This window comes from Notamacropus eugenii, chromosome 2 (genome assembly GCF_028372415.1).
Source record: "Notamacropus eugenii isolate mMacEug1 chromosome 2, mMacEug1.pri_v2, whole genome shotgun sequence".
In the NCBI taxonomy this organism is placed as follows: Eukaryota; Metazoa; Chordata; class Mammalia; order Diprotodontia; family Macropodidae; genus Notamacropus; species Notamacropus eugenii.
In genome coordinates, this window is record NC_092873.1 from 472,756,353 (window position 1) to 472,783,384 (window position 27,032).

The 27,032-nt window shown below is 37.8% G+C and overlaps 2 protein-coding genes across 2 annotated transcripts in view; one reads left to right on the forward strand and one right to left on the reverse strand.

The window, feature by feature from the left end:
- ANKRD45 (ankyrin repeat domain 45) overlaps positions 1-27,032 on the forward strand; it is a 50,619-nt gene that overhangs the window by 15,594 nt on the left and 7,993 nt on the right. Inside the window, 2 exon segments of the mRNA XM_072648591.1 lie at positions 23,317-23,411; positions 26,776-26,911. Coding sequence (XP_072504692.1) covers positions 23,317-23,411; positions 26,776-26,911 — 231 coding nt within the window.
- On the reverse strand, positions 13,668-19,162 carry TEX50 (testis expressed 50). Its single transcript, XM_072648574.1, has 2 exons — positions 18,660-19,162; positions 13,668-14,181 (listed from the first exon to the last, which is right to left on the reverse strand). Exons 1-2 carry the CDS (start codon positions 18,960-18,962, stop codon positions 13,921-13,923), a joined length of 564 nt encoding a protein of 187 aa, XP_072504675.1. The 5' UTR covers positions 18,963-19,162; the 3' UTR covers positions 13,668-13,920.

Here is a 27,032-nt window from a genome sequence, read left to right on the forward strand (position 1 = left end):
GTATAATGTGGGAGACTGGCACAGCAGAAGCTTTTTACTTGGCTTTTCAGAATTTCAGCAAGTATTTGAGTTTGCAAACGCTTAAATATAGGTAAATTCAATGTATATCTTAATCTAGTTTCTCCCAGCCTAAGCAAAGTGGCCCATTCTTTCAACAAAAACATTTATTTTATTTGTGCCTTGTGGGCTACTGAAGTGACATCTCTGTAAAGGAAAACAAATACAGCATATGGGTACGCATTAAAAAGAACACCCTATTTATAGGAAGTATGCTTAAACTTTATGCAAGCTGTGTTTAGGAAAAAAGTGCCGTCTGAAGAAAGCATAGTTTATAGCCAGACCATTATGGCAGCAATTGGATGGTACATTATTTTGCATTTAGGAACAATTCATTTCAACAAATATTTGTTAAACTCTTACTATGTGTAAAGCTCTGTGCTAAGAAATGGATAGGCAAAGATAACACAAAAAAACGATAATAGCTAGCATTTTGTAATGCTTTAAGGTTGGCAAAATACTTTTCAAATATTATCTCTTTTTATCCTCACAACAACTGTGGAGGCCAGGTGCTACTGTACAAATGCAGAAATGGAGGCAAACATAGGTTAAGGGACTTGCCCAGGGCCATATAGCTAGGAAGTGTCTGAGACTGGATTGAACTTTCATCCTGACCCTGGATCCAGGGCTTTATCCCCTGTTCTATCCATCCACCTAGTGGCTGAAGATGAAAGCTGCCGATTTTCCTGCTATCAAGGAGATTGTAACTTTATTGGTGAATATGGCACATATGCAAGTCACTGTTACATATGGTAGAATATGATATGGCAAAGGATAAATCCAGTGTTCTAGGGAAATTTGAGGAGGAAATACTGCCATGAAAAGAAAGAGAAGTACTATCAATGCAAAAATATTCAGAGTTCTTCTTTTCCTTGTAGCAGAAAATTGAAAACACCTTATCTGTTCAAGATAGACACTGAACAAATTATGAAAGGAAAAAGTATTTGAGGAAGGAAGAATCCCTTTTATCTGGGGCAGAGGATCAGCTATCTTCCTAGAGTGGAGATATTGGTCAGGAGGTCCACTCTTTCGGGTTTCTCCAGCCTGCTTGATACAATTACAGGATGTAAGGGGTAGGTAACAGAAACAAGAGGAGTTAAGGTCTTAAAGTGTAAAGAAGTATTTGTATTTGTGTTAACACTCTATTTGATCTTTAAGAGACATGAAGAAACTTTTTAGTTAAATTCCGTGAAATTATAGGGTGGTTCGCTTTTGCCTGGTCAAAGAATTAGCCATGCCCCTGGTATCCTTTAAAAAGCAAGATACCCTCCACCCCTATCCAAGGAGCCTGTCAAGGCAGGAAGCAGGTCCAAGGGGGACGAGCTCTGACATCTGAGAAGGAGCCAGCTTTGGAAGAAGAATCTAGCTCTTGAGAGGGAATTGGTCCTTGCCTCAGAACTGGTGGTGGGTGAGTGTTTATGTGCGTGTGTGTGTGTGTGTGTGTGTGTGTGTGTGTGTGTGAGATTTCTGTCTGCTGCCCTGGGCCATCCACCATGACATCTTGACCAGTCAGAGACACAGTGCCTAACAAGGAGCAGGCCCAGGAGTCCAGGGGAGGAACATAGCCATCAGAAATACTGATGGGGACCAGCCTAAGGATTTCATGAAAAAAGTAAGGGCATCAGTATGACTGCATATTCTGCTTGCCAATTATACTTCCTAAGTGTGTACCTCTCCACTAGTGTACTCTATATAGCGGCCCAGCTTTTCCTACTTGAATCACTTGTATCTGTGGGAGGGAATTTGTAGCTACTCTTGTTATAAGATCATCCCAGTGAATGTCTTTGATTTCCATTAACTGTGTTTCCTGACTGTTAAAGGTAAAGCCAATGTAGTAGGCTCATGAGCTATAATTTTAGGAAGGCAGACTCAGAAATACCTTGAATGTGGAGTAGTCATCCCTCAAGAAACCCAGCCTTCAAGTGTAAGTGGAGAGTAGGGAAAGGGGAGTTAGGTCCCCTGAAGGGACACTACAGGAATAATTTCCAATTTTCAATTACTTTCCTTAAAGTGTTTTAGAAAACTCATGCCTTGCCTTCATCATCTTAAAAAGCCTACAGAATAGGAGCTAAAGGGATTCAGAAAGAATGTCTTTGTTATTTGCATGTGAATTGTGGCTAAGTACCAAGCTAAACATAGGCTTAAAAAATTCATAATGCTAGTTTAGTATGCTGATCATTTTTTTTTGTTGATGCAATTATTTAATAGTTATTTATTCAGTTCCCCTTAATGGACATTTATTCTGTACCTATTGTGTATATAAAGGTCCTGTGCCAGTTATTATGGAGCATATCAAAATGAAAAAAACCTGATCCTTACATTCAGGAACTAACAGTTTATTAAATAGACTCTATTTGATGAGTTAAGTAAGAGAAGTACTTAAATAACCATAATACAGGTACAAAATACTCAGAGCACAGAGGAGGGAAAAGTTAGTGCTTGATGGGGAGATCATGGAAATAAATCATTATGGGGGAGGGAGAGTAGTAGTTGAACTGACCTTTGTATATGAGCAAGACAGGTAGCAATGGGTCAGGAAGATTATGTATGCTAGGTAGAGAAAGCAGCATGAGCAAGGTTCTAAGGCAGGAAGCTTCAGGCATATTCAAGATACAAGCAGGTGCTCTAATCTGGTTAGAACATTGGGTTTTTGAAGAAACCTAGGACAAAACAAGTTTGGGAGGAGACATCCTGCCAAGATGACTGCTTGAACAGGAGGGAGAATACCTAGCTCCTACAAACCTACTCCAATAAAACCCTAATCCCCATACTCAAACCAAATCATTACTAAGAAGCCTTTCAGCTCCAGAACTCCATAAGACATCAGTTAAAGCCCGAGGGCAGTAAGAGAGGGACCCACTCTAATTTCCCCTCCCTGCTCAGCCCCGACCTCTGAAAAGCTAGCTCTCACCCAGCATAGCCTCTTAGAATGACCAGAGATAGCCAGTGACATATAGATCCTGCAATACTTTGTGTCCGGTGGAATCAGGAATGGAAGGCTTCCCTGGGAAAATCCCAAGGTAATCAGGAGGCCCTAAGGTGGGCCCTTGGAAATGCTGGAGAGCAGTGTCTATGATCATTATGTCATTGCTTAGTTCAGGGCTTATGAGATCCCTAACTCTGTGTCCTGAAACACTAGAGAGGACACTGAAGATCTAGCATGCTGAACCTTAAACATTCAGGGAAAATGAGCCTGCGGAGAAAGTATAAAATTTTGTGCCTGATCCTGGGACAAAGCTCCTATTTCAGGAACTAAAGCTGGAGAGATGAGTAAATCAAAGAAAACAAATACAAAAAGTTATTGTAGATCTAAAGATCTGCCCGAGGAAGGAATGAATATGTGTAATTGATGTCATATTGCCTGTCTTCTCCAGGAGTGGGGGAGGGGCATGAAGAAGGGAGAAAATTTGAAACTCAAAATTTTTAAAAGTGGTAAGAAAATGTTTACATGCAACTGGCAAATATTTAATGAAATAAATAAAATGTATTTTAAAATAGAGGGAATAAACAGCTCTGTAACAACTTCAAGCAGTGATTCAGAGAAATACATGGGTTTTCCACAAGAGCAACATGAATACCAAGAAGAAAGAAAACAAGAATCAGAAAATAAAACAAACTCTTGAGGAAAAAAAAATTGAAAGTATAATTAGCAACTTAGAAGAGAAAGTGGTAAACTTTATCCAAGAAACAGACTCTTTAAAAACTAGAGTAGACCAAATAGACTTCAATGAATCTATGAGCAATGAATATTAGAACAAGATCTAAAGATTGGAAAAACTAGAAGAAAATAGTAGATACCTGATACCAAATAAACCGACCTAGAAAAGAAAAGATCAGGGAGAGAACATGTAAGAATCATTTGACTCCCTGGAAACCATGATTAAATAAAGTCCTTGAAACTATATCTAAAGAATATAGGGAAATTGGCCATATCTATTGAACCAGAATGCAAAGTAAAAAGAAAAAAAAAATCCATTGATCACATCCTAAAAGAAATTCCAAAAAAGCAGAGTCCCCAAAATGCCACAACCATAATCTAGTGCCCCCAACTCAAAGAAAAAAATAAGCTGTAGGCATTCAGGAAGAAATAGTTCAAGTAAGAAGGACCTGTAGTCAAGATCATGAAAGACCTGACAACTAGTACTAAAAATAAGAGATTTTGGAACTCAGTATCCCATAAGCTTGCAACCAAGAATAACTTCTGCAAAACTGAGTGTGTCTATTGGTATAATCATGTCATTTTTAATGTTCTTGCTATTAATGTGACTGTTTTTAATTTTTCCTAATATTCAACCAATCTCACATATCTGGTATGAATGTAAACTTGTCATAGTGTATAAAGTTTTGGATAGGTGTTTTGGCCTCTTTGCTAATATTTTATTTAATAATTTCTATGAATATTCTCTAGAGATACTAGTGTATAGTTTTCTTTCTCTAGTTTGTCTCTCCTTAGTTGAAGTATCAAGACTACTTATATTATAAAAGGGTATAACAGAAGCCTTCTTTTTTCTATTTTCATAAATATTTTATATAATGTTGTAATTGACTTTTCTTTAAGTGTTTTATAGAAGTCATTTGTAATTCATAGCTTTGTTTATTTGCATTTTTCCCTTTGGGAGTTCATTTATGACATATTCAATTTTTTTTCTGGGATTAAGCTATTTAAATTCTTTATTGCTTGTTCTGTTAATTTTAAAATTTTATATCTGTGTAAATTTTAATCATTTAAGTTGTTGGCTTTATTGAGAAATATATACTTTTCTATTTCCAGTCAGTAATCACCAGACATGTAATATAGTTAATTTTTCTAAAATTCATTTCAGGTCCTTAACTTTTTTTTTTTTAAAATAGGTCTGAGAGGGATGGTTGAGATCCTTAGCTATTTCAGATTTTTTTTCTATTTCTTTAACTTGGGTAACATTTCTTTAACGTATATAGATGCTATGCCATTTGTTGTATATTATGTATTGATGTTCATCAATTATCTATGATATTTTTAAGTATAATATAATTTCCCCATTTATCTCTTTTAATTAAGCCGATTTTCCCAGTTGCTTTATCTCAGATCATGATGGCTACTCCTGCTTTTTTGAGGTTAGTTGAAGCATAACATTAGCTTTAACCCCTTCCTTTAACTCTTTAAACTTTATGTTTCAAGTATATTTTATATAAAAGACCTATTGTTGGATTCTGCTTTCTTATCCTTTCTGCTGTTGTCTTTCATTTTATGGGTGAGGTCATCCTGTTTCCAATCACAGTTATGATCATTAAATGTATATTTCCTTCCATTTTAACAGATAGGAAATTATTTATTACTTATGTGGGAGTCATTCTTGAATTAGGAAGTAGTAGATGTGTAGTCAGATCACTAATTTAGCAAAACAGAGGGAAAAATGAATACCAATGAGAAACAAGAGTAAAAGTGAGAAAAAGATAGGATATCCAGTTAAAACAACTGCATATGACCTATTTAAAGAATTTATTAACACTCAAAATTAGAAAATGAATGGAAGAGAGAATACTAAAACTAATTATGACAATTTTATTTGCAAACTTAATTGAGGTCGGTGGTCATAACAAGGAGACCAAAGAGTTCCCAAATTACTTCAGGCAATACTGTGTCTACTTGCCAAGCAGAGAGCTATGATTGTCAAGAGAAATGCTTGTTTAGAAAATAAGCTTGTTTGTGAAATCTTATAGAGAAGTATAATTCAAAGAGAGGTAGAATTTTTTCTACAAAAGAAAGCTTGACTCAACTCAGCAGAATTGTCCCAAAAGCATTTAAAAGGATAAACAAAAGATGGAGAAGGTGATACATTTCCAGCTTAATTTCTAGATTCTTTTTTTTTTTTTAATTAATTTATTTATTTAACTTTTAACATTCATTTTAACAAAATTTTGGGTTCCAAATTTTCTCCCCTTTTGTCCCCTCCCCCCCCAAACACCAAGCATTCTAATTGCCCCTATGACCAATCTGCTCTCTCTTCTATCCTCCCTCTCTGCCCTTGTCTTCAACTTCTCTTTTGTCCTGTAGGGCCAGATAACTTTCTATACCCCTTTACCAGTATTTCTTATTTCCTAGTGGCAAGAATATTACTCGACAGTTGTTCCTAAAATTTTGAGTTCCGACTTCTTTACCTCCCTCCCTCCCCATCCCTTCCCTTTGGAAGGCCAGCAATTCAATATAGGCCAAATCTGTGTAGTTTTGCAAATGACTTCCATAATAGTTGTGTTGTATAAGACTAACTATATTTCCCTCCATCCTATACTGTCCCCCATTACTTCTATTCTCTTTTGATCCTGTCCCTCCCCATGAGTGTCGACCTCATATTGCTCCCTCCTCCCCATGCCCTCCCTTCCATCATCTCCCCCATCCTGCTTATCCCCTTATCCCCCACTTTCCTGTATTGTAAGATAGGTTTTCATACCAAAATGAGTGTGCATTTTATTCTTTCCTTTAGTTGAATGTGATGAAAGTAAACTTCATGTTTTTCTCTCACCTCCCCTCTTTATCCCTCCACTAATAAGTCTTTTGCTTGCCTCTTTTATGAGAGGTAATTTGCCCCATTCCATTTCTCCCTTTCTTCTCCCAATATATTTCTCTCTCACTGCTTGATTTCATTTTTTTAAGATATGATCCCATCCTGTTCAATTCACTCTGTGCATTCTGTCTCTATGTGTGTGTGCGTGTGCGTGTGCATGTGTGTGTGTGTAATCCCACCCGGTACCCAGATACTGAAAAGTTTCAAGAGTTACAAATATTGTCTTTCCATGTAGGAATGTAAACAGTTCAACTTTAGTAAGTCCCTTATGACTTCTCTTTGCTGTTCACCTTTTCATGCTTCTCTTTATTCTTGTGTTTGAAAGTCAAATTTTCTTTTCAGCTCTGGTCTTTTCATCAAGAATGCTTGAAAGTCCTCTCTTTCATTGAAAGACCAATGTTTCCCCTGAAGTATTATACTCAGTTTTGCTGGGTAGGTGATTCTTGGTTTTAGTCCTAGTTCCTTTGACTTCTGGAATATCCTATTCCATGCCCTTTGATCCCTTAATGTAGAAGGTGCTAGATCTTGTGTTATCCTGATTGTATTTCCACAATACTTGAATTGTTTCTTTCTAGCTGCTTGCAATATTTTCTCCTTGACCTGGGAATTCTGGAATTTGGCCACAATGTTCCTAGGAGTTTCTCTTTTTGGATCTCTTTCAGGCGGTGTTCTGTGGATTCCTTGAATATTTATTTTGCCCTCTGGTTCTAAAATCTCAGGGCAGTTTTCCTTGATAATTTCATGAAAGATGATGTCTAGGCTCTTTTTTTGATCATGGCTTTCAGGTAGTCCCAAAATTTTTAAATTGTCTCTCCTGGATCTATTTTCCAGGTCAGTTGTTTTTCCAATGAGATATTTCACATTATCTTCCATTTTTTCATTCTTTTGGTTTTGTTTTGTGTTTTCTTGGTTTCTCATAAAGTCATTGGCCTCCATCTGTTCCATTCTAATTTTGAAAGAACTATTTTCTTCAGTGAGCTTTTGAATCTCCTTTTCCATTTGGCTAATTCTGCTTTTGAAAGCATTCTTCTCCTCATTGGCTTCTTGAACCTCCTTTGCCAATTGAGTTAGCCTATTTTTCAGGGTGTTATTTTCTTCAGCATTTTTTTGGGTCTCCTTTAGCAGGGTGCTGATCTGCTGTTTATACTTTGCTTGCATGTCTTTGTTTACTCTTTCCAGTTTTTCCTCCAGTCCTCTAGCATAATTTTCAAAATTTTCTGAGCTCTTTTTGAGCTTTTCCATGGCCTGAGCCCATTGGGTGGGCTGGGATACAGAAGCCTTGACTTCTGTGTCTTTCCCTGATTGTGAGCACCGCTCTTCCTCATCAGAAAGGAGGGGAGGAGAAACCTGTTCACCAAGAAAGTAACCCTCTATAATCTTGGTTTTTTTTCCCTTTTCTGGGCATTTTCCCAGCCAGTGGCTTGACCTCTGAATATTCTCCTCACACCCACCTCGCCTCCTGATCCTCCCAGCCAGCACTTGGGGTCTGAGACTCAAATGCTGCTTCCCAGCCTCAGGGCTTTGGGCGGGGCAGGGCTGCTATTCAGTGTGATATCAAGTTCAGCTGCCTGGGTGGGGGCAGGGCCGCCTCAGGGGCTCAGTTCCCTCAGGGGTTTTATGCAGAGACCTTCAACAATGGATCCGGGCTCCTGCCTGTTTGGGGAGCCTCGGTCTGCTCCCGCCTCCGCTGTTGTCTCCCGAGGGGGCCTGAGTTATGGGAGCACCCCACTCCCCTCTCGACCCACCAAAGAGACCTTCTCACCGACCTCCGTCACCTGTGGGTGGAGGCGGCTGCTGGAGATCCTGTCCCTGAGGCCCGCTCGGATCTGCTCCTCTTGGTGCCGCAGCCGCGGCAGGGCTGTGCACAGCTCCGCGTCCGCAGCGTGACGGACCTTTTGAGAGAGGTTTGCAGGTCCCTCTGGAACAGAAATCTCCTTCGCTCCACTGTTCTGTGGCCTTTGCTGCTCCAGAATTCGCCGTGAGTTACTTTATACAGATGTTCTATGGGTTGTGGGTTCGGAGCTATGTGTATGTGCGTCTTTCTACTCCGCCATCTTGGCTCTGCCCCCCAATTTCTAGATTCTTAATAATGGGTTCGGAGCTATGTGTATGTGCGTCTTTCTACTCCGCCATCTTGGCTCCACCCCCCAATTTCTAGATTCTTAATAAACTGATTTACTTCAGTTTAATTTCCTTTTTAAAATGTAGGAAGGAGGAAAGGAAATCTATGCATGATGTCTGTACTTTTGTCCATTTCTCATTTTCTTTGTCAATGCTTTAAATAGGTTACTTTGGATTTGCCTCAATCCTGTGACATATCTTAACATTTTTATTGTTTCTTCTAATTTGCTATTGATTTGTATCTTTCCTGGAATAAACCAGTGATCTGATTGTATACAGATTGCCAAGTGAGAAATTTTTCCTGCATCTGTAACTAATCATTTCCTACCAGTTAAAATATGATCACTTTTAATTTTGGTTGTCTTTTTTATCTTTTTTGCCTCTTAACTTTTCCTTTGAGAAACATTCATGATATATAGTCATTTGACTTTGGCATTGCTTGTCTTCTGCTTCCCTAATTTATTTTACTCATATATTTTCCAATCTGTTTTTCAAATATCCCACCTTTGCATTGAAATGGTTAAATATTAATGTACTGATTGATTTTGAAAGGTTTAGTGAGTTCTCTTTAGAATTTCTTTACCTCTTTTTTTCATACACATATTGGCACAGAAGCTGAAATTATTTTAATTGTGGTCCCTTTGCAAATGTATGTCATGAGCACTGTAATATTATGTGACCAAATGTCTCTTGTAATATAATGAGTAGCATTTGGGGAGGAGGGAGGGAAGAGGGAGATTTGATCAGAAAATCCTTGATCAATGTGTTTCCCCTAACCTAGTGGATAAAAACACTGAATGTAGGTAAGTAAGGCAACAAAACGTTATGAAGAAGCTCTCCTCTTAGAATGGATGGAATTAGGAAGTAGCTGGCCATGGATCAACTATGTCCTTGATTTCTCTTTAAAAGAGTAACACATAGTCCGTAGCAGTCAGTTGAATCAAAAGACATCTCTGGAGTGTGACCCTTGATGGCACAGAAGGTGAGCTATGGAAGAAGAACCTAGGGAATATAATTTCCCAGCTCTTATGGATGTGGGCTGGAATTTCTTTTTCTCCTCTTTGCCCTCCCCCTTATAGACTTTGGCTTCTTGCAGCAGAGCTGCTTACCCAGTAAGAGATGCTATACTCAACAAAGAACAGACCAAAGAACGAACTCACATGGACAAGAATGGGTGAATTTAATTTAGGTGATCATTACATGTACTACTGCAGGCAAGAATCCCTGAGAAAAGCAGTGTTGGAATATAATTTCAAAAATGACAGAATGATATTTCTTTGAATCCAAGGCAAATCATTCAGCATTACAGTATTATAAGTCTATGCTCCATCCACTGATGCCAAAGAGGCCGAAGTTGATCAGTTCTATGAAGATCTAATAACATCAAAAAAAGATATCATATACATCGAAGGGAAGTAGGAAATAAAAAAATAATTGGAATAACAAGCATGTTTAGCCTTGGAATACAAAAATGAAGCAAGGTAAGCCTAAGAGTTTTGTCAAGATAACTCACTGGTCATAACAAAAACTCTTTTTTTTTTTTTAATAATGCAAAAGGTGACTCTACACATGGACATCATGAGACAGTCAATATTGAAGTTAGTTTGATTATGTCCTTTGCAGCCAAAACTGGAGAAGTTCCCTATGGTCAGTAAAAAGAAGACCTGGAGCTAACTGTGGCTCAGATCATCAGCTTCTTATTGTAAAATTCAGACTTAAATGGAAGAAAGTAGGGAAAGTCATCAGACCCTATAGATATGACCTAAACAACATCCTTTATGAATATGAAGTGGAAGTGATGAATAGATTTAAGGGCTTCAATCTGCTAGATAGAGGGGCTGAAGAACTATGGACAAAGGTTCACAGTATTGTACAGGAAGCAGCTATAAAAAGACATTCCAAAGGAAAAGAAGAGCAAGAAAGCAAAATGGCGGTCTGATGAGGCTTTATAAGTAGTTGAAGAAAGAAGGAAAGTGAAAAGAAAGGAGAAAGGGAAAGATGTGTCCAACTGAATGCAGAGTCCCACAGAATAGCAAGGAGAGAAAAGTAGGTTTTCTTAAGTAAACAATGCAAAGAAATAGAGGAAAACAATATAATGAGAAAGACAAGAGATCTCTTCAAGAAAATTAGAGATATCAAGAGAATGTTTCATGTAAAAACAGGCATGAGAAAAGACAAAAATGCTAAGGAAGAGGTGGCAAGAATACACAGAACTGTATAAAAAAAATTAATGTCACCAGTCACTATGATGGTGTGGTTACTGACCTCAAATCGGACATCTTGGAGCAAGTCAAGTGGGCCTCAGGAAGCATTGCTAACAATGAAGCTGGTGGAGGTGATGGAATTCCAACTCAGCAATTTAGAATCCTAAAAAATGATGCTGTTACAGTGCTGTGCTGACTATGCCAAGGAAATCTGGAAAACTTAACAGTGACCACTGGATTGGAAAATAGCAATTTATGTCTCAATTCTAAAGAAGGGCAATGCCAAAGAATGTTCAAATTACCAAACAATTGCACTCATTTTATATACCAGCAAGATTCTGCAAGCTAGGATTCAGCAGTATATGAACTGAGAATTACCAGAAGAACAAGCTGGTTTTTGAAGAGGCAGAGGAACTAGAGATCAAATTGCCAACATTCACTAAATTATGGAGAAAGCAAGGAATTCCCAGAAAAACATCTACTTCTTCACTGACTACACTAAAGCTTTGGACTGTGTGGATCACAACAAAATGTGGCAAGTGCTTAAAAAAATGGGAGTGCCAGGTAATCTTAATTTCTCCTGAGGAAACTGTATGTGGGCTAAGAAGCAACAGAACTGAATATGGAACCACTGGTTGGTTTAAGATTGAGAAAGGAGTACAATAAGACTGTATGTATTGTCACCTTATTTATTTAACTTATATGCAGAATACATGATATGAAATGCCAGGCTGGACAAATCAAAGGCCAAAATTAAGGCTGTTGGGAGAAATATCAACAATCTCAGAGAAGCAGATTCTATCCCTCTAATGATAGAAAATGAAGAATTAGGAAGCCTCTTGATGGAAGGGGAAAGAGGAGAGTGCAAAAGCTGGCTTGAAGCTTAACATACAACAAAACAAAACAAAACAAACTTAAGATCTTGACAACTGGTCCCATCACTTCCTGACAAATAGAGAGAAGAAATGGAAGTAGTGTCAGATTTTATATTCTTGGGCTCAAAGATCACTGCAGATATTGACTGCAACCATGAAATAAAAAGGTGCTTGCTCTTTAGAGCAGAGCCATCACCTTGCTGACAAAGTTCCATATAGTCAAAACTATGGTTTTTCCAGTAGCAATTTATGGTTGTGAGAGTTGGATTGTAAGGTAAGTTGGGCACCGCAGAAGCCACACTTTCAATTTTTGGTGCTGGAGAAGACTTTTGAGAGTCCCTTGGACAGCAAGGAGATCAAATTAGTCAATACTTAAATTAAATCAGACTATTCATTGGAAGGACAAATATTGAAGGTGAATCTTAAATACTTCAGCCGCATAATGAAAAAACAGGGCTCATTGGAAAAGAACCTGATGTTGGGAGATATTGAAAACAAAAGGTAAAAGGGATGGCAGAGGATGAGATGGATATATGGTGCCATGGAAGCAACACACATGAGCTTGGACGGAATTCAGGAAATTAGGGGAGGATAGAAAGATCTGTCATGCTATGTCTGTGAGGTCATAAAGAGTTAGACATGACTGAATAACATCAGTATTTATACAGTTTGACTAAGAATGGAAGGGGAAATGAGGGGAATGAACATTTATCAGATGGCTGCTATGTGCCAAGCTTTGTTCTAAGTGCTTTACAAATATTCATTTGATCCTCACAACAAACCTTGGAAGTAGAATGGAAACAATAATTTAAAGAGTTGCAGTACTTTAAAAAATTAATTTAATTCATTTATTATTAGAATGAAAAAATATTTAGTTATGAAATTTATTTCCTTTTTGTGAATATATTCTCTATGATTGATAATGGCGAATTACTTTTTCATACTCATAAGAACCTCTTGAAAATTTTGAGTTGATCAATAGGGTATTATTCTCACGAGAACATCAGAAAAATAGCACTGGCTGTCTTTTGCTTCTCTTACTGGAAGTATAAGGGAGAGAGCTGGCAGAAATCCAAACAGAGAGAGTAGAGCCAGAAGAGAGAAAGCAAAGACAAAGAAGAGATACCGAGAGAGGGACAAAGAGAGACAGGAGAGGGAGAAGGAAGGGGAGGAGAGACAGAGAGAAAAGGGAAAGGGGGCAAGAGATGAGGGGAGAGAGGGACTTTTTTGTTCTCCTTTTATAGCCTATTGAGTGAGTGGCTCTTCTTCAATCAGTTGCCAATCATCTTTGACGGTCTCCCATCCCTTTAACTTTGAGCCAAGCATACATGACCATCTCCATAGGACCAGAGCAGGCACACTCATCTCCAAGGGTGATGCCCTTTTCGGTGTAATAGGGGACAGGTCAATGAAAACCTAGCACTTAGGAGTATGCACAACATGCTTTGCCTAAACCCCCTCGCCTTTCCCTCCCCCTCCCCAACTTTGGAGCATGTAGAAGTATTCAGTGACTCTTTCCTTTTTTCTTACTATGTGGGTCTTTTAACTGGTTGCTGAGCTGGAATTGGGTGTATATATAAGTACACTAATTAGTCAAATCAATCTCTTTTCCTCCCTGGCTGTGTTTGAGTGAGGAGTATGAACTACTGTGGGCCTCCAGGCAAGGAAGTTGGTGTAGGGGATTGCATCACACATAGCACACTAGACTCCGACTGAGCTTTACACTAGTACCTAGATAGGGTAAATTCACTTTATGCTCTGGTACTTGGGTCCTCAGGTATGTGTCCTCCTTCTAAAGCTTAAAAAATGTGCATAAGTGTTACTTAATTCAGAGCTTTACTAGCACACCAAGCTAAGATGCTGCTGTATGTAAATTCTTTATTTAATTCCTAATAATTCATCATTTAAAGAAGAGCAGAAATACATAGTAAGGATAGTATTAGATTTTTCTGTCTGTATTAGTAAAATACTTCATATAACGCTTTTTTTTAGTAGAGATGACTTCTCCATGCAGAATTCATGAATATAGGTCTTACACATGTGGCAAACAATATGACAAAGGCCACCAAAAAGATTTTTTTAATCCAAAAAGATTTTTTTTCCAAAAAAGAATCTTCTCTTTCAATAATTTCCTTCTAAAAGATTTATACTAGAGAGATTTGAGTTAAGGTGTGAACACATTTGGAAGCTCCAGAGTGTGTTTCCATCCCTTTTTTTCTTTAATTTTCTTCTGTGTTTTGATTTTTTAGAGGGATGGTGGGATACTTCCTTTAGATGTTTTGTCAGCATTGATGTGGTTGACATCAGCCTGCAGAGGATTTGGTCCATGTCATAAATGGACTGATTTTGTTGATCGTCATTTGAGGAAAAATTAGCTTCTGGCTAAAAGGAAGAAAAACCAATAGCATAAAACATTTTTTTTCTGGGCATCAAACCTGACCTGTTTGTGAATATATAAACTCAATAAAGATATGTTCCCTCCCTAGTTGTCAGTTTTCTAGGCAACATGTCTTTCTGAAGGGGATGTAGAAGTGGAGGCATGCTGTTCTTTGCAGTCTCCAACTTGTCTCTACCCCAAAGGAGATCACTTTGATTGCCATCATAAATAGATAGTTATTAGGTTCTTATTCAGCAGTAGGGAGCTATGCTATGAGACTGAATACAGTTCAACTTAACCAGGATATTTCAGGATTACTCATTCAAACCTTGCCATTCCTTTCCTTGAACTTGGCCAACATCATATTGTCATCTCTAGTGGGCTACTCTTCTAGTGTTCAGCTGACTTCACAGGTGCTGAAACCCTGCCATGCTGGATGACTTGTTATCTCTTATAAGGGTGTGAAGTTTTTCCATGTCCTTGCCTTTGCTCACGACTGTAATGCTCTCCTCTATCTCTGTGTATTGAAATAGTGCCTATTTGCCAAAGCCCAGTTCAAATTATATCTCTTGAAGCTTTTGCTGATTGTGCCTGTCAGAAATAATCTTTCTGTTAAATTTTATTTATTTTATATCATAATATTCTGCATTATGGCTACTTTATAATTATTTAATATTTATGTATATGTGACTTTCCTCTTGAGAGTCCAAAGTCAATAAGGTCAAGGAGCATGTATGTATAATTATGTACATAGCACAGTAGTTTGCGAATAGTAGGTGCCAGCTCAATTGAATAAGTCAATGAGAAGTTCTCTGAAGTGGCCACTGGATGAATAGAGAGCTAGACCTAAAGTCGGGAAAATCCAAGTTCGAGTATCACAAAATTAATAGTGATGTTACTCTGGGCAAGTCACTTAACCTCCATCTGCCCCAGTTTTCTCATCTGTCCATTGAGGATAACAATAGCACCTACCTCCCAGGGTTATTGTGAAGATAAAAGCAGATAATATTTGTCAAGAACTTTGCAAGCCTTAAAGCACCATATATGTTAGTTATTATTACCATTATTATACTAGTAATTATTAATGTTGCATGTCTATCATTATAGGGTCATAGATATAGAGCTATAAGGGGACTTCATAGTTCAACCTCATTTTTATAGATGAAGAAACTGAGATGTTGAGAAGGTTAAATGATTAGCACAAAGCCATGGAAATGGTGTCAGACATGGGATCTGAACTCAGGTTTTTCTTTATTCCAAGTTCAACATGCCACTACTTCACACTACCTAGAGTCATATAGGGAGAAGGAAAACTGAAGAGGAATATACATGTTCTCAGTGTCATCTGAATTTCTGCTCCCCATGTCAGAGTCCCAGTTACCCCAAATCACAGAATTACAGACTCTCATTGTTAGGAGGGCACTTAGCGAACATGACCTCTTATCTATAATGGGAAGAGAATTTCCCTATTTATGACTCAGAATTGAAGCAGAGGAAATGACAAAGATCAACAAACAGAATTTATTGATTCATAGAACCCTACTCTTGGGCATGTTGGACAGATCCAGGGTGGGGAACCTGCTGCCTTGAGGGTACATGTGGCTCTCTAGGACCTCAAGTGCAACCCTTTGACTGAATCCAAACTTCACAGAACAAATTCCCTTAATAAAAGGATTTGTTCTGTAAAACTTGGACTCAGTCATAAGGCTGTACTTAAGGACCAAGAAGGCCGCATGTGGCCTCGAGGCCACAGATTCCCCATCCCTGGAACTTAGCCAATAAAAACATGCAGAAGTTGAAGAAATGAAGGTGAAGGGGGACTGACCTAGAAAGGGAAGAATTTGAATATAGGCAGATGTGAATTCTCCCCCTACTCTCAGACCCTTTTGTGGGTATTGAAATAATAACTGGTCAAAGAACAAGACCTTCTGCATTTTAAAAAATATAGAGAGGCAACATAGTATGATGGAAAGGACATTGGACGTAAGGAACTGGGATGAGTCATTTGGAAGACAAAGTTTGGAAACTGAGTTTCCCCCAACATTTTATTTAAAAATTCTGCTGCCTTAGTATTTTTTGCAGTTTTGGAGACTTTACTGCAATACATTGAACTTGAGTTATTCCAAAGTAAATACCTTCAGTGGAATTTTTGGCACTAAAATCATATACACTTTACAAAGTAATGTATAAGAGGTGATCTTCCCCCACAATTACCAGCCCTAGGTGTTGTAAGCCTCCCACTTTGTCTACCCCTAGTACTCATTTAGAAACCTGAGTTTTGGTCCCGGCTGTGCTGTGGCCCTTATCAACGAATGTGACCTTAGGCAACTCACTTATTGTTCCTGAAACCCAGTTCCCTCGTAGTAAAACGAGAGGTTTAGACAAGGTAAGTGTTTCCCAATAGTCTGGTAAAATTTTTAGAATTCTCTCTTGTGGACTTTTGTCATCTCAGTTTCAAGTTTGGCAGCTCCCCAAGGCTCAGGGAGCTGGCATCATGACCTTTATGAAATAGTTTGGAGGGAGGGGAAGAGGAAGTTAGGAGGAAAAAGCCAAAGGGTGAAGATGGAGCAGAAGGAAGAGTCATTTTTTTGAGTTAATACATGTTGCAGAATAGCAGCTTTTGGTAGTAAATTTTTTTTGTGTCCTGGATAAAAAAAAATGCCCTGATTTCTGCCAGTCAAGTTAATTTAAACAATTTATAAATTATATATATTGTATATTTAGGTATTTATGTGCTTCTGTAAGTATATAGAAAATTGGCTTCAGAATCCTAGAGGCCTAACAGAACGTATGATCTCTCAGTATACCAGGACACTCGGGAAGGCCACAAGATACACCCACCAGTGTGACAGTCTACATTCTTTGTTGGGAGCTCCTTATACTAGTTGTGTCAAACTCAAACAGAAACAGGGGGCCACTAAACCATACATAAGGCTGTCTGCAACCACATATAATTTAGAAAACCACATTGACTTGAAAAACAACATATAATTATCTGTGTTCTATTCTATTTTTATTAATTAAACAATGTTTCCAATTACATTTTAATCTGACTCAGGCTGCATTTGAGAGTATGGGCCTGATGTTTGCTACCTCTGCTCTACACCAATGAAATTACAAGTCCATTCCCCACCTCTTCCCTTCCTACACCTCTCCCCCCAAAAAGAAAATGAAATATGCTGATATTAGCATTAGGAGACATCTTCAACTCTTATTTTCTCTGAGAAAGAAGTTTGCAGTGCCTGGGCCTTTTATAAAATAGTGAGCATCAAGACCAGAAATTCCAGTGCATCATCTTTTTCAAGACTTTCTTGGGGGGAAGGGGTGGACTTGTGATTTTAACCATTGCATATCAATCAGCAAATGCTCTGCAGCCTACATCATTAGACACTTTACTGGAGGCAGCGAAATTAAATGACTTGCTTCTGGTCCTACTCCTCGTATGTGTCAGAGACAGGCCTGGAAACTAGGCCTCCTGGGCTCTGGGCCACTTTTCTAGACCCTAGACCTTGCTATCTTATCTCTAAGCAGAATTTCTTAATCTGGGATCCATGAACATTTGTTTAATATATTTTTAGAATTATAATTTAATATAATTGGTTTCTTTTGTAATCATCTTATATATTTAATTTTAAACTTCATACATTTAAAAGTACATTCTGAGGGTTTACCAGACTGCCAAAGGGTTCCATGATGCAAAAAAAAAAAAGGTTAAGAATTCCAGCTCTAGTGGAAATGTGTCAGATTGGCAGTCAGGAAATCTGAATTGTGTACTCAGTCTTGCCAAATAGCTCTGTGATCAGTAATTTAAACTTTCTGAGCCTTAGTTACCTTCTCTGTATAATGCAGAAAATTAATTTTCACTGCTGACTTTATAGGGATGTTATTTTGTTTGTAAAAACAAAGTATTATGTAATCAATGTGATTTGTTATGAAATGGTACTGTGGTACTGTGGCCTTTTTTGCTGAGAAAGTGAAGAGTACTTAATCAGTGATATTCTTATAAGATAGAAGAGGGACAATAGTATATTGTAAATAACCCATTGGCAGATGCAAGAAATATATATATTTTGGTATCTGAGTTTTACAGTCCTAAGAGATAAAATTATCCATTGCATATTCTGTTGGTGTGTGTGTGTGTGTGTGTGTGTGTGTTTGTAAAATGTCACATTTTGCTGAAAAATTTCAGGACACAATACAAGAAAATCATAGGATAGCACATGGAAAGTCTGATGATCTGTCCAGGGAGCTTATTTTACTTTCCCCAAATAAGGTTCTCTTTTGGCAAATTATATACAACCAACTTAAGACCTACTTTCCACAAATGGTGTTGGGGGATTTCCCCAACATAAACTTGACTTATCATCAGTATAACCTATTTTTAGAACAACTTGCTACATTCATTTGTGTTCTTGAGGTGTTTGCGGGTATGTATACATCCATTATATAACATTTTCATTACAAATTTCCATCACTACTTCACCTTCCTTGTGTGTTTCTTCCATTGAGTCCAAAAATAATGTCCAGATAAAATAGTCAGGATTACAAAGAAAGTTTCCACTAAAATGTAAGAGAGCTTGGTACGACTCCAAAAATTGCAGTCCAGCTGGTCCAGAGGATAGGGCAAATAGGAAGGTGGAGGCGTAAGCTGCATCAGGTCTACTTCCCCTGGAAAAATCTCCCATCCAACCTTTGCCCAGGTTGTTCTAGCACAAATACAGAAGCTCTCTTTGACAAAGTAGACAGACCATAGAGGAATGACCAGAAACAGGCCTTGAATGAACATGGTTTGTTTCTTTTCCAGCTGGGAAAAAAAGATTATGGTGAGTTGACCTTGTTTGTGCTAGAATCCATGTCAGAGATTGAGCAGAAAAAAGCCCTTAAAATTCACAGTGAAATACTTTAGGTCCATTTTAAACAGCAGGATATTTCAGTCATAGCATTTCAGATGAGAACTATAATTTTTCTGAGCCAGGGCAGCAGTAACTTGGGGAGCAGTGTGACATCCCAAATGACTGATTCAAGGATAGTTCTATGAGGTCATAAAGAACTTCAAAGTTTCTAAGTTGGCAGTATTTGAACTAGAAGATGTAACATAACCTCCCAGCACTGTGGATTTTTTCTCTGTGTATGTGTCTATTTATTTGATCTTTGTAAAATCCCTTTTATTCAAAGAAATCAAGGCAGATTTCACATAAATCATGAAACTATAAATCTATGCCACATACTTAAGTAATAAAGATGGGTAGTAGAGCCAAGTATTTAGGTTTATGTAATAAAGGTGGACAGTAAGTATAGTGAGACAGTAGAAATAGACAGAAGGAAAAGGAATCAGGAACAAGTTTAGCTCCCCAATGACAGTTCTACATGAGGCACTTTTTGAGATAGCAAAGAAATGGAAAATAAATCTTTATGATTTTGAAGTTGATATATCCTGTTTTAAAAGGCAGCCAGGTGGTGCAGTGGATAGAGTCTGGGGCCTAGAAGACCAGAGTTCAAATCTGGCCTCAGACATTTACTAGCTGTGGGTCCGTGGACAAGAAACTTGACCCTGTTGACCTCAGTTTCCTTATCTGTAAAGTGAGTTGGAGAAGGAAATGGCAAACCACTCCAGTATCTTTGCCAAGAAAATCTCAGATGGGGTCATGGAGAGTCAGACATTACTGAAATGACTGAAATTGTTGTGTTACAACCATAACAACATATCCTGTTTTAATATTTCATACAAAACACTGACATACATTACCTCCAAGTATAAATTTCCTTATAGGCTAATGGTGAGTAACAGTATATATACATTACATTTTACTAGGTTACTCTTGGTTAAAAGAAAGGACAGGTCACTTCAGGTTTTCCCATTTAAAAAAATTCTTCATATCACTCCCTCTGGAACATTAATATTCTACTATGTTCATATAATCTACTCATATGCACCAGTTATTCAGCCAGTTCCTAGTCTTTGGGTTCATAGTTTGTTTTCACCTTTATTCTATCACAAACAGTGCTGCTATGCATATTTTGGTACAGACTGGGTTTTTAGTGATATCAATAACTTTCTTTGAGTATAAACCCAATAGCAAGATCATTGGGACAATGATGATTATGAATAATTTTTTAATGTTTCTTACAAAATGTCAAATTATTTTCCAAAATAATTGGATCTCTTTGTAATTTTACCAACAGCAAATTAATGCTTGTTTACCTACATCTGCACTAGTATGACATTCAATGTATGTGTCCTGTGTGAAAGGGCAGCTTACGCGTTTGATATTATCAGGCTGGTGGTGTCTTATAGTGGTACACTACTCCTTGTGGGCCTACTTCCCAACAGGCACTGATGTTTATAGAGTATAATTTCACCCCTGCTTTCCACTGGGCATTGTACCACATCTCTGTCTGCTGATACCCACTAGGCTTCACCTGGAGTCCTCAGCTACCACTTAGGAAGAATGATTTCTACCATCTCTTTTTTCTTAAAACCCAAAAAGAGCTTCAACTCTCTTTCAGGGGCAGGCAGGTGTACCTCTTACACCCAGTCATTGGACTAGGAAAGAAAACCCAGGTTCTTTTTCTCCATAATGAGTGCACTCTCAGTTCCCAGAGTCTTAGCCTCCAGAGTCCAGGCTATTTTGGAATATAGAACAACTAGATAGCCAGATGCATTTATACTGTCTTCTGAACTCCTTCTTCTTGTTTAGAAGGCTCCTAATTCTTGTCCTAATTCTCTATTTGACTTGAAGTCAGAAGTTCTCCTTTAGAGGCAGCATGGTGTAGTAGATAAGGCATAGGCCTTGGAGTCAAGAAGACCTGTATTCAGATCCTACCTCAGATACTTACTAGATGATATTACTAGATGTGCAACTGGGCAAATCTCTTAACTGCTCAACGCCTCAATTTCCTCAACTGTAAAGATTGCATACCATCTCAGGGAGGGAAGAGGGAAGAGGGAAGGAAAGGAATAGAATTTGGAACTCAAAGAAACAGTGAATGTTGAAAATTGTTCTTACATGTAATTGGAGGAAAATAAAATATTATTTCATTAAAAAAGCGACCAAACAGCATTTATTGTGTGAGTTACAATGGTAATTCTTTTCATGTAGATGGATGCCAAAATCCCTTCTTATACTCAACTTCTGTAGGACACAGAAGAAACTTTTTGTTAGTTGGATCAATTGTTCTTTCTTAAAATATATATGTATTTATTTATATTATATGTATAATATATCTATAGTTTTATTTATGATTTTTCCATTATTTTCTATTTTGACATATTTGAAGTCAGTAGAGGACTGGGCTTAAATACCCCTCCTCCTGAAAATTTTTAATAGTGGGATCGTGAGAAAGTTCCTTTTTTACTCTCAGTTTCCCCATCTGTAAAAAGAGATAATAATGTCTATAGTACACATTTTACAGGGTTGTTATAAAAGTCAAATAAGATAAGGTGCATAAAGCGTTTTGTAGATCTAAAATGCTAAGTATCAGTTATTATCATTACTATTTGTTGTTGCTGGTTATTAAATTAATTTTTTTAAAAGAATAGCTATTTTAAATTTTTGACCAAACAAGAGATAGAGAATATTACAAAGTGCAAAATGGATAATTTTAATTACATTAAATTGAAAAGTTTTTGCACAAACAAACTCAATGCAACCAAGATTAGGAGGGAAGTAGAAAACTGGGAAAGAATTTTTGCAACTAGTATCTGTGATAAAGGCCTCATTTCTAAAATATATAGAGAACTGAGTCAAATGTACAAGAACACAAGTCATTCCCCAGTTGATAAATGCTCAAAGGATATGAACAGGCAGTTTTCAGAGGAAGAAATTAAAGCTATCTATAGTCTTATGAAAAAATGCTTTAAATCACTGTTGATTAGAGAGATACAAATTAAAACAACTCTGAAGTGTACCACATCACACCTATCAGATTGGCTAACATGACATAACAAGAAGATGATAAATGTTGGAGAAGATGTGGAAGAATTGGAACACTAATCCATTGTTGGTGGAGCTGTGAGCTGATCCAACCATTCTGGAGAACAATTTGGAACTATGCCCAAAGTGCTACCAAAATGTGCATACCCTTTGACCCAGCAATATTGCTTCTAGGACTGTATCCCTAAGAAATCATAAAAATGGGAAAGGGTCCCACATGTACAAAAATATTTATTGCAGCTCTCTTTGTGGTGGCCAAGAACTGGAAATCAAAGGGATGCCCACAAATTGGGGAAAGACTGAACAAGTTGTGATATATGAATGTAATGAAATACTATTGTGCTGTAAGCAATGATGAACAGGAAGACTTCAGAAAGGCCTGGAAGGACTTATATGAACTGATGCTGAGTGAAAGGAGCAGAATCAGGAGAACTTTGCACATAGCAACAACCACAGAGTGCTAGGAATTTTTCTGGTAGACTTAGTCCTTCATAGCAATGCAAGGACCTAAAAAATTCCCAATGGACTCTTGAGGCAAATTGCCTTCCACATCCCGAGAAAGAACTATGGAACTGGAATTCAGAATGAAGCAGACCATTTTCTCTTGTATTATGTTTTGTTTTGTTTTATAGTTTCTCCCATTCATTTTAATTCTTCTACGCAACATGACTAAAGTTAAAATGTATTTAATAGGAATGTACGTGTAGAACCGATATAAGACTGCATGCCATCTAAGGGAGGGAGTGGGGAGGGAGGGGAGAAGGAGGAAGAGGGAGGGGAAAAAAATCTGAGATATATGAAAGTGATTGTAGAACACTGAAAACAAAATAAGAAAAATAAGAAAAAGAATAGCTATCTTAGTAGATTATAAGTTTTTCGTGATCAAGGACCATGTCTTAAATATTTATATATTGGGTTGTAAAGCCCTCGCCCTAGAATACTACTGGGCACATGGCAGGTATTCTATGAAATAGTAGACTTCTTGGGGGCAGGCTATATCTCTTGTTCCAACCCTGCATTCCTAAGATGTAGCACTTGAGCCTAGGAGATGATCAACTTTTGAGGCACTGAGCTGAATAAATAAGTGCTTTTTGATTGAGAAGTCTCTTTGTTGAAATTCCATGAAGAACAACATGGCAAGCAAGGCAGATTTTTAACAGGGTAGTTTTTCTTTTTAAATTGTACTTTTAATTTGTATTTTTTCAGTTGCTCACATGGCTCTGAAAAAGTCCATTGCAAAGATCCAGGCAATCATTACAGATCCAGAGAAGGCACCAGGAAAGATGAACAAGGAAGACAAGGTATTTGGCTTGACTTTTGTTCTGAGAACCCCCATGTTCCTAGATCTTGGTGATAGTAGCGTGTATATGGACTATTGTGGTTTTCATGAATTACTTCATGAATGAACAAATGAATGAACAAAGCATTTATTAAGCAAGGCTCTGTGCTATTCATGGTAGGGTACAAATTAAACAGGAAAACAATCCCTGCTTTCAAGGAGCTCACATCTTCATGGAGAAGATAATGTATATGGAAAGTTTCAATCAAAAGTCAGATGGAAAGGGCCCATGGATGCAGCAGCAAAGCAGATGGTTGTGCCTCATCTTTAATGTCATTTGCACTGATAGAATGATATCACTTTTTACTTTATTCAATCCATGCTATAATCCTGTGGAGTTGGTAGTGCAAATTATATGTTACTATGCCCGTATAAAAGAAGAGGAAAGCTAATAGATCAAAGGGTAGCTAAATCACATAAAGAATTAACAATCATTTAATAAACACCTCCTATGTGCCAGACCCTGTGCTTTAATTAATTAGTTTTGTTTTACTGATTAATTAATTTAAATAGTTAATAGCATAACAATTCAGTAAGAGAGCTGGGATTTTGACTACAGCCTCTTGAATTCAGTTGTCTCTATCTTACCTCTCTTTTATTCCATTTTGCAGATGAGTTCTGATCCTCAACTGCCATTACTGCTATTGTTACATTACAACCTCTGATGAGGTAGAGGCTCCCTGAGGTCAAAATAGATAGTTATTGAGTGATTTGGAAATGTGTAAATATCAAGAATAAACCAAAAAGAACTTTCCTGGAGCAACGGATTTTAATGTTCCTGAGTGCCAAAAAGGTGTTTGCTTTTAGGTCTTGAACTAATAAATTCCTCTCCTCTCCTCCAACCATTCTCTAGGTCTTCCCTGAAGGTTTTATACTTCTAACCTGTAGCAGTCCCCTCTCCACTGAAACAGTCTGATATTATCCCCTTCACATGTCATGTATCAAGCCCGAGCTAATGAAACACTCTAGAAATGGTTGCAAAGTATAATGAGACTTCTCCAGGGCCTAGTCAATAGCCCATAGATAAGAGAGTTTTGTGGATCTGGTTACAGAAGATTCTCTACAATGAATAATCCTAACTAAAAAAATACTTTCTTTGACCCCTCTGTATAATAGGCCATGCTTTCTAAGGAAAGAACCACATTGTGTGTCATTTGCATTATAGGATAAGATGGGAAACTAAGGTAAAACTATGTTCTGTACCATTGGTTTTTTTTTCCCCAATTAACAAGCAACAATAACTGTTTACGTGTCCTTATCTCTCATCATCGCTAACATCAAAACTCTTCCATCATAAAATCCCTTCTTAAAATCATAACTTCCTGTCCTTCCCATTCCCCAAATATTCAGAGTTGTTGAATAGAAAAAGTCATTGAATAGGGGTGAATTCGGCTATACATGCCTTTAAATTTTCCCTTTCTGTGTCAGCATAGAAGAGTGCTTCTTTTCACATGTAATTTTATTACAGAGAGCACTGGTATCTGTCTGCTCTATTCCCTTTCCAGCTCCTGCAAATTGGGCATGGGTCATTTGTCTTTGCAGTATTTGTTGATTTGAATTTTCATTCTTGACAGCAAGGCATACCCCTTAAAACATTGGAGGGCATCTTTTTCCACTCCTGTATAGGTGGCAAGCTCCCACTCGTTTGTTTTCTTGATTATCTATTTGTCAAACAGATTTAAGTAGCTTTTAGGAAAGAGTATTTATTGAGATGAATCAATAAGAATAGTTTGTACCCTCCCAAAGCTTATGGTATCCTCTTTGTCCCACAAATACATACAGAGTCCAGGGGAAAATGGGCTCAAACTTAGAGAGTATATGTGCCCTTTGGCACATAGTAACTCAGGTCCTGGAAGCCCTTAACGTCTTGCTTTTCAGATATAACTTAGTTTTTCTGCTGTGCTCTTTGTAGAGCTGAATCTTAATCCAGTCTTTCCTTGGCTCCTGATGTAGTCATTGCTCTCTTTTGTCCAAGAGACCCTGCTAGGAAGCCAGTGGGAAGATACCAATCCCATTGAACCTCTGAAGTTGGGAAGGTCCTTTTCCTGCCATGGTGAAGGTGGGGGCCAGAGAAAGGAAGGGAAGGAGACTAAGGCCAAAGCCCGAGTGTTCTTTCATTAGGCAGTTTCTTTTAGGGGGTTTAGATGAAACACTCTCCTCATTTGTTGCTTGCTGGAACCCAAATCTCTGACAGATACTTTTTTATAAACTGGATTCTGAGCTGGCTTTTTATTTTCTAGATGATCTATGAAGCAGGGTGAGGTCTCCTTCCTCAGTGTGCTTCAGTACTTCCCAAGACATTTTCTTCTTAATTTAATCATTTTATTGATTGACCAAGACTTGTTCTTACCTTATTAAGAAATAATCTAAGGGTATCTTATCTTTTACTCTGAATAAGGATTGTGTGACTTGATGGATTTACTCAATGGTTCTTTTTGTATCTCCAGGCTTATCAGCGACTGATGCTTAATAAATCTTTGATTCAACTGACTAATCCCACCTTTCACTACAAAATGGGCAACTAGGTGGCATGGTAGATAGAGTGTTGGACCTGAAATCAGGAAGACTCATCTCCTTGAGTTCAAATCTGGCTTCAGATATTAGCTGTCTGACCCTGGGCAAATCACTTAACCCTGTTAACTGCAATTTCTTCATCTGTAAAATGAGCTGGAGAAGTAAATGGCAAACCACTCTAGTATCTCTGCCAAGAAAACCTCAGATGGGGTCATGAGGACTCAGACATGAGTGAAAATGACTGAACAACAAAATTCAAAACAAAGGAAACTTTTACGTTTTTTTTTTCTGTTTTTGGAAAAAAAGGAGAGTCAAAGAAGGTTACTCAAGGTGGTTGGGATGGTGATAATAGTCAAGAGAGAGAAGGCAGGTCTTCAGTATTTCATCCTATCATCCCCTTTTCCCACCCATGCAAATACATCTATATCCCTAGACACAAATTTCACCCCTTATACTTATATAAGTGACCGTGGCTAAGTTACTCAACCTCTCTAAAGTTTTCCTTCCTTTATACAGTTTCTCCCTTATTCCTCTAAATCATTTCTCTCATCTATCAGATGCAATAATAATAGGACTTATATTACATGATTATTGTGGGGAATCAAATGAGATCATGTAAAGTATTTTGCAAACCTCAAAGTGCCATGTAAATGACATCTGTCGTTATTATGGTCACTGCCACGTCAAATTAGGAGAGGGACTATTGCTTTCCTGGCAGCACTATTTGGAGGTTTCCGGTGCTGTTTACAATGGGGGGGTTGAGTTGTTGACCTTTAAGCAAGTGGAATGAAAAGTCCCCATTTCCTCTTTAGAACTTGCTCATCAACGCCCGCCGGACCAGAACTGAGTGGCTTGAGCTCCATCCAGAAGCAACCGTAGAAGAACTTCTAGAACAAAAGCAGCAACTGGAAGACCTGGTGAATCCTGTTTTTGTGAAAATGGCTACACGTGAGTATTGAACAGCAGAGCTGTTCAGTGGGAAAATGCCAGAAAGGATGAAAATTAAGAGGAAAATATTTTTAAGATGTCCTAATTTCCCAACATTTTTTCTACCAACTGTAATAGTCAT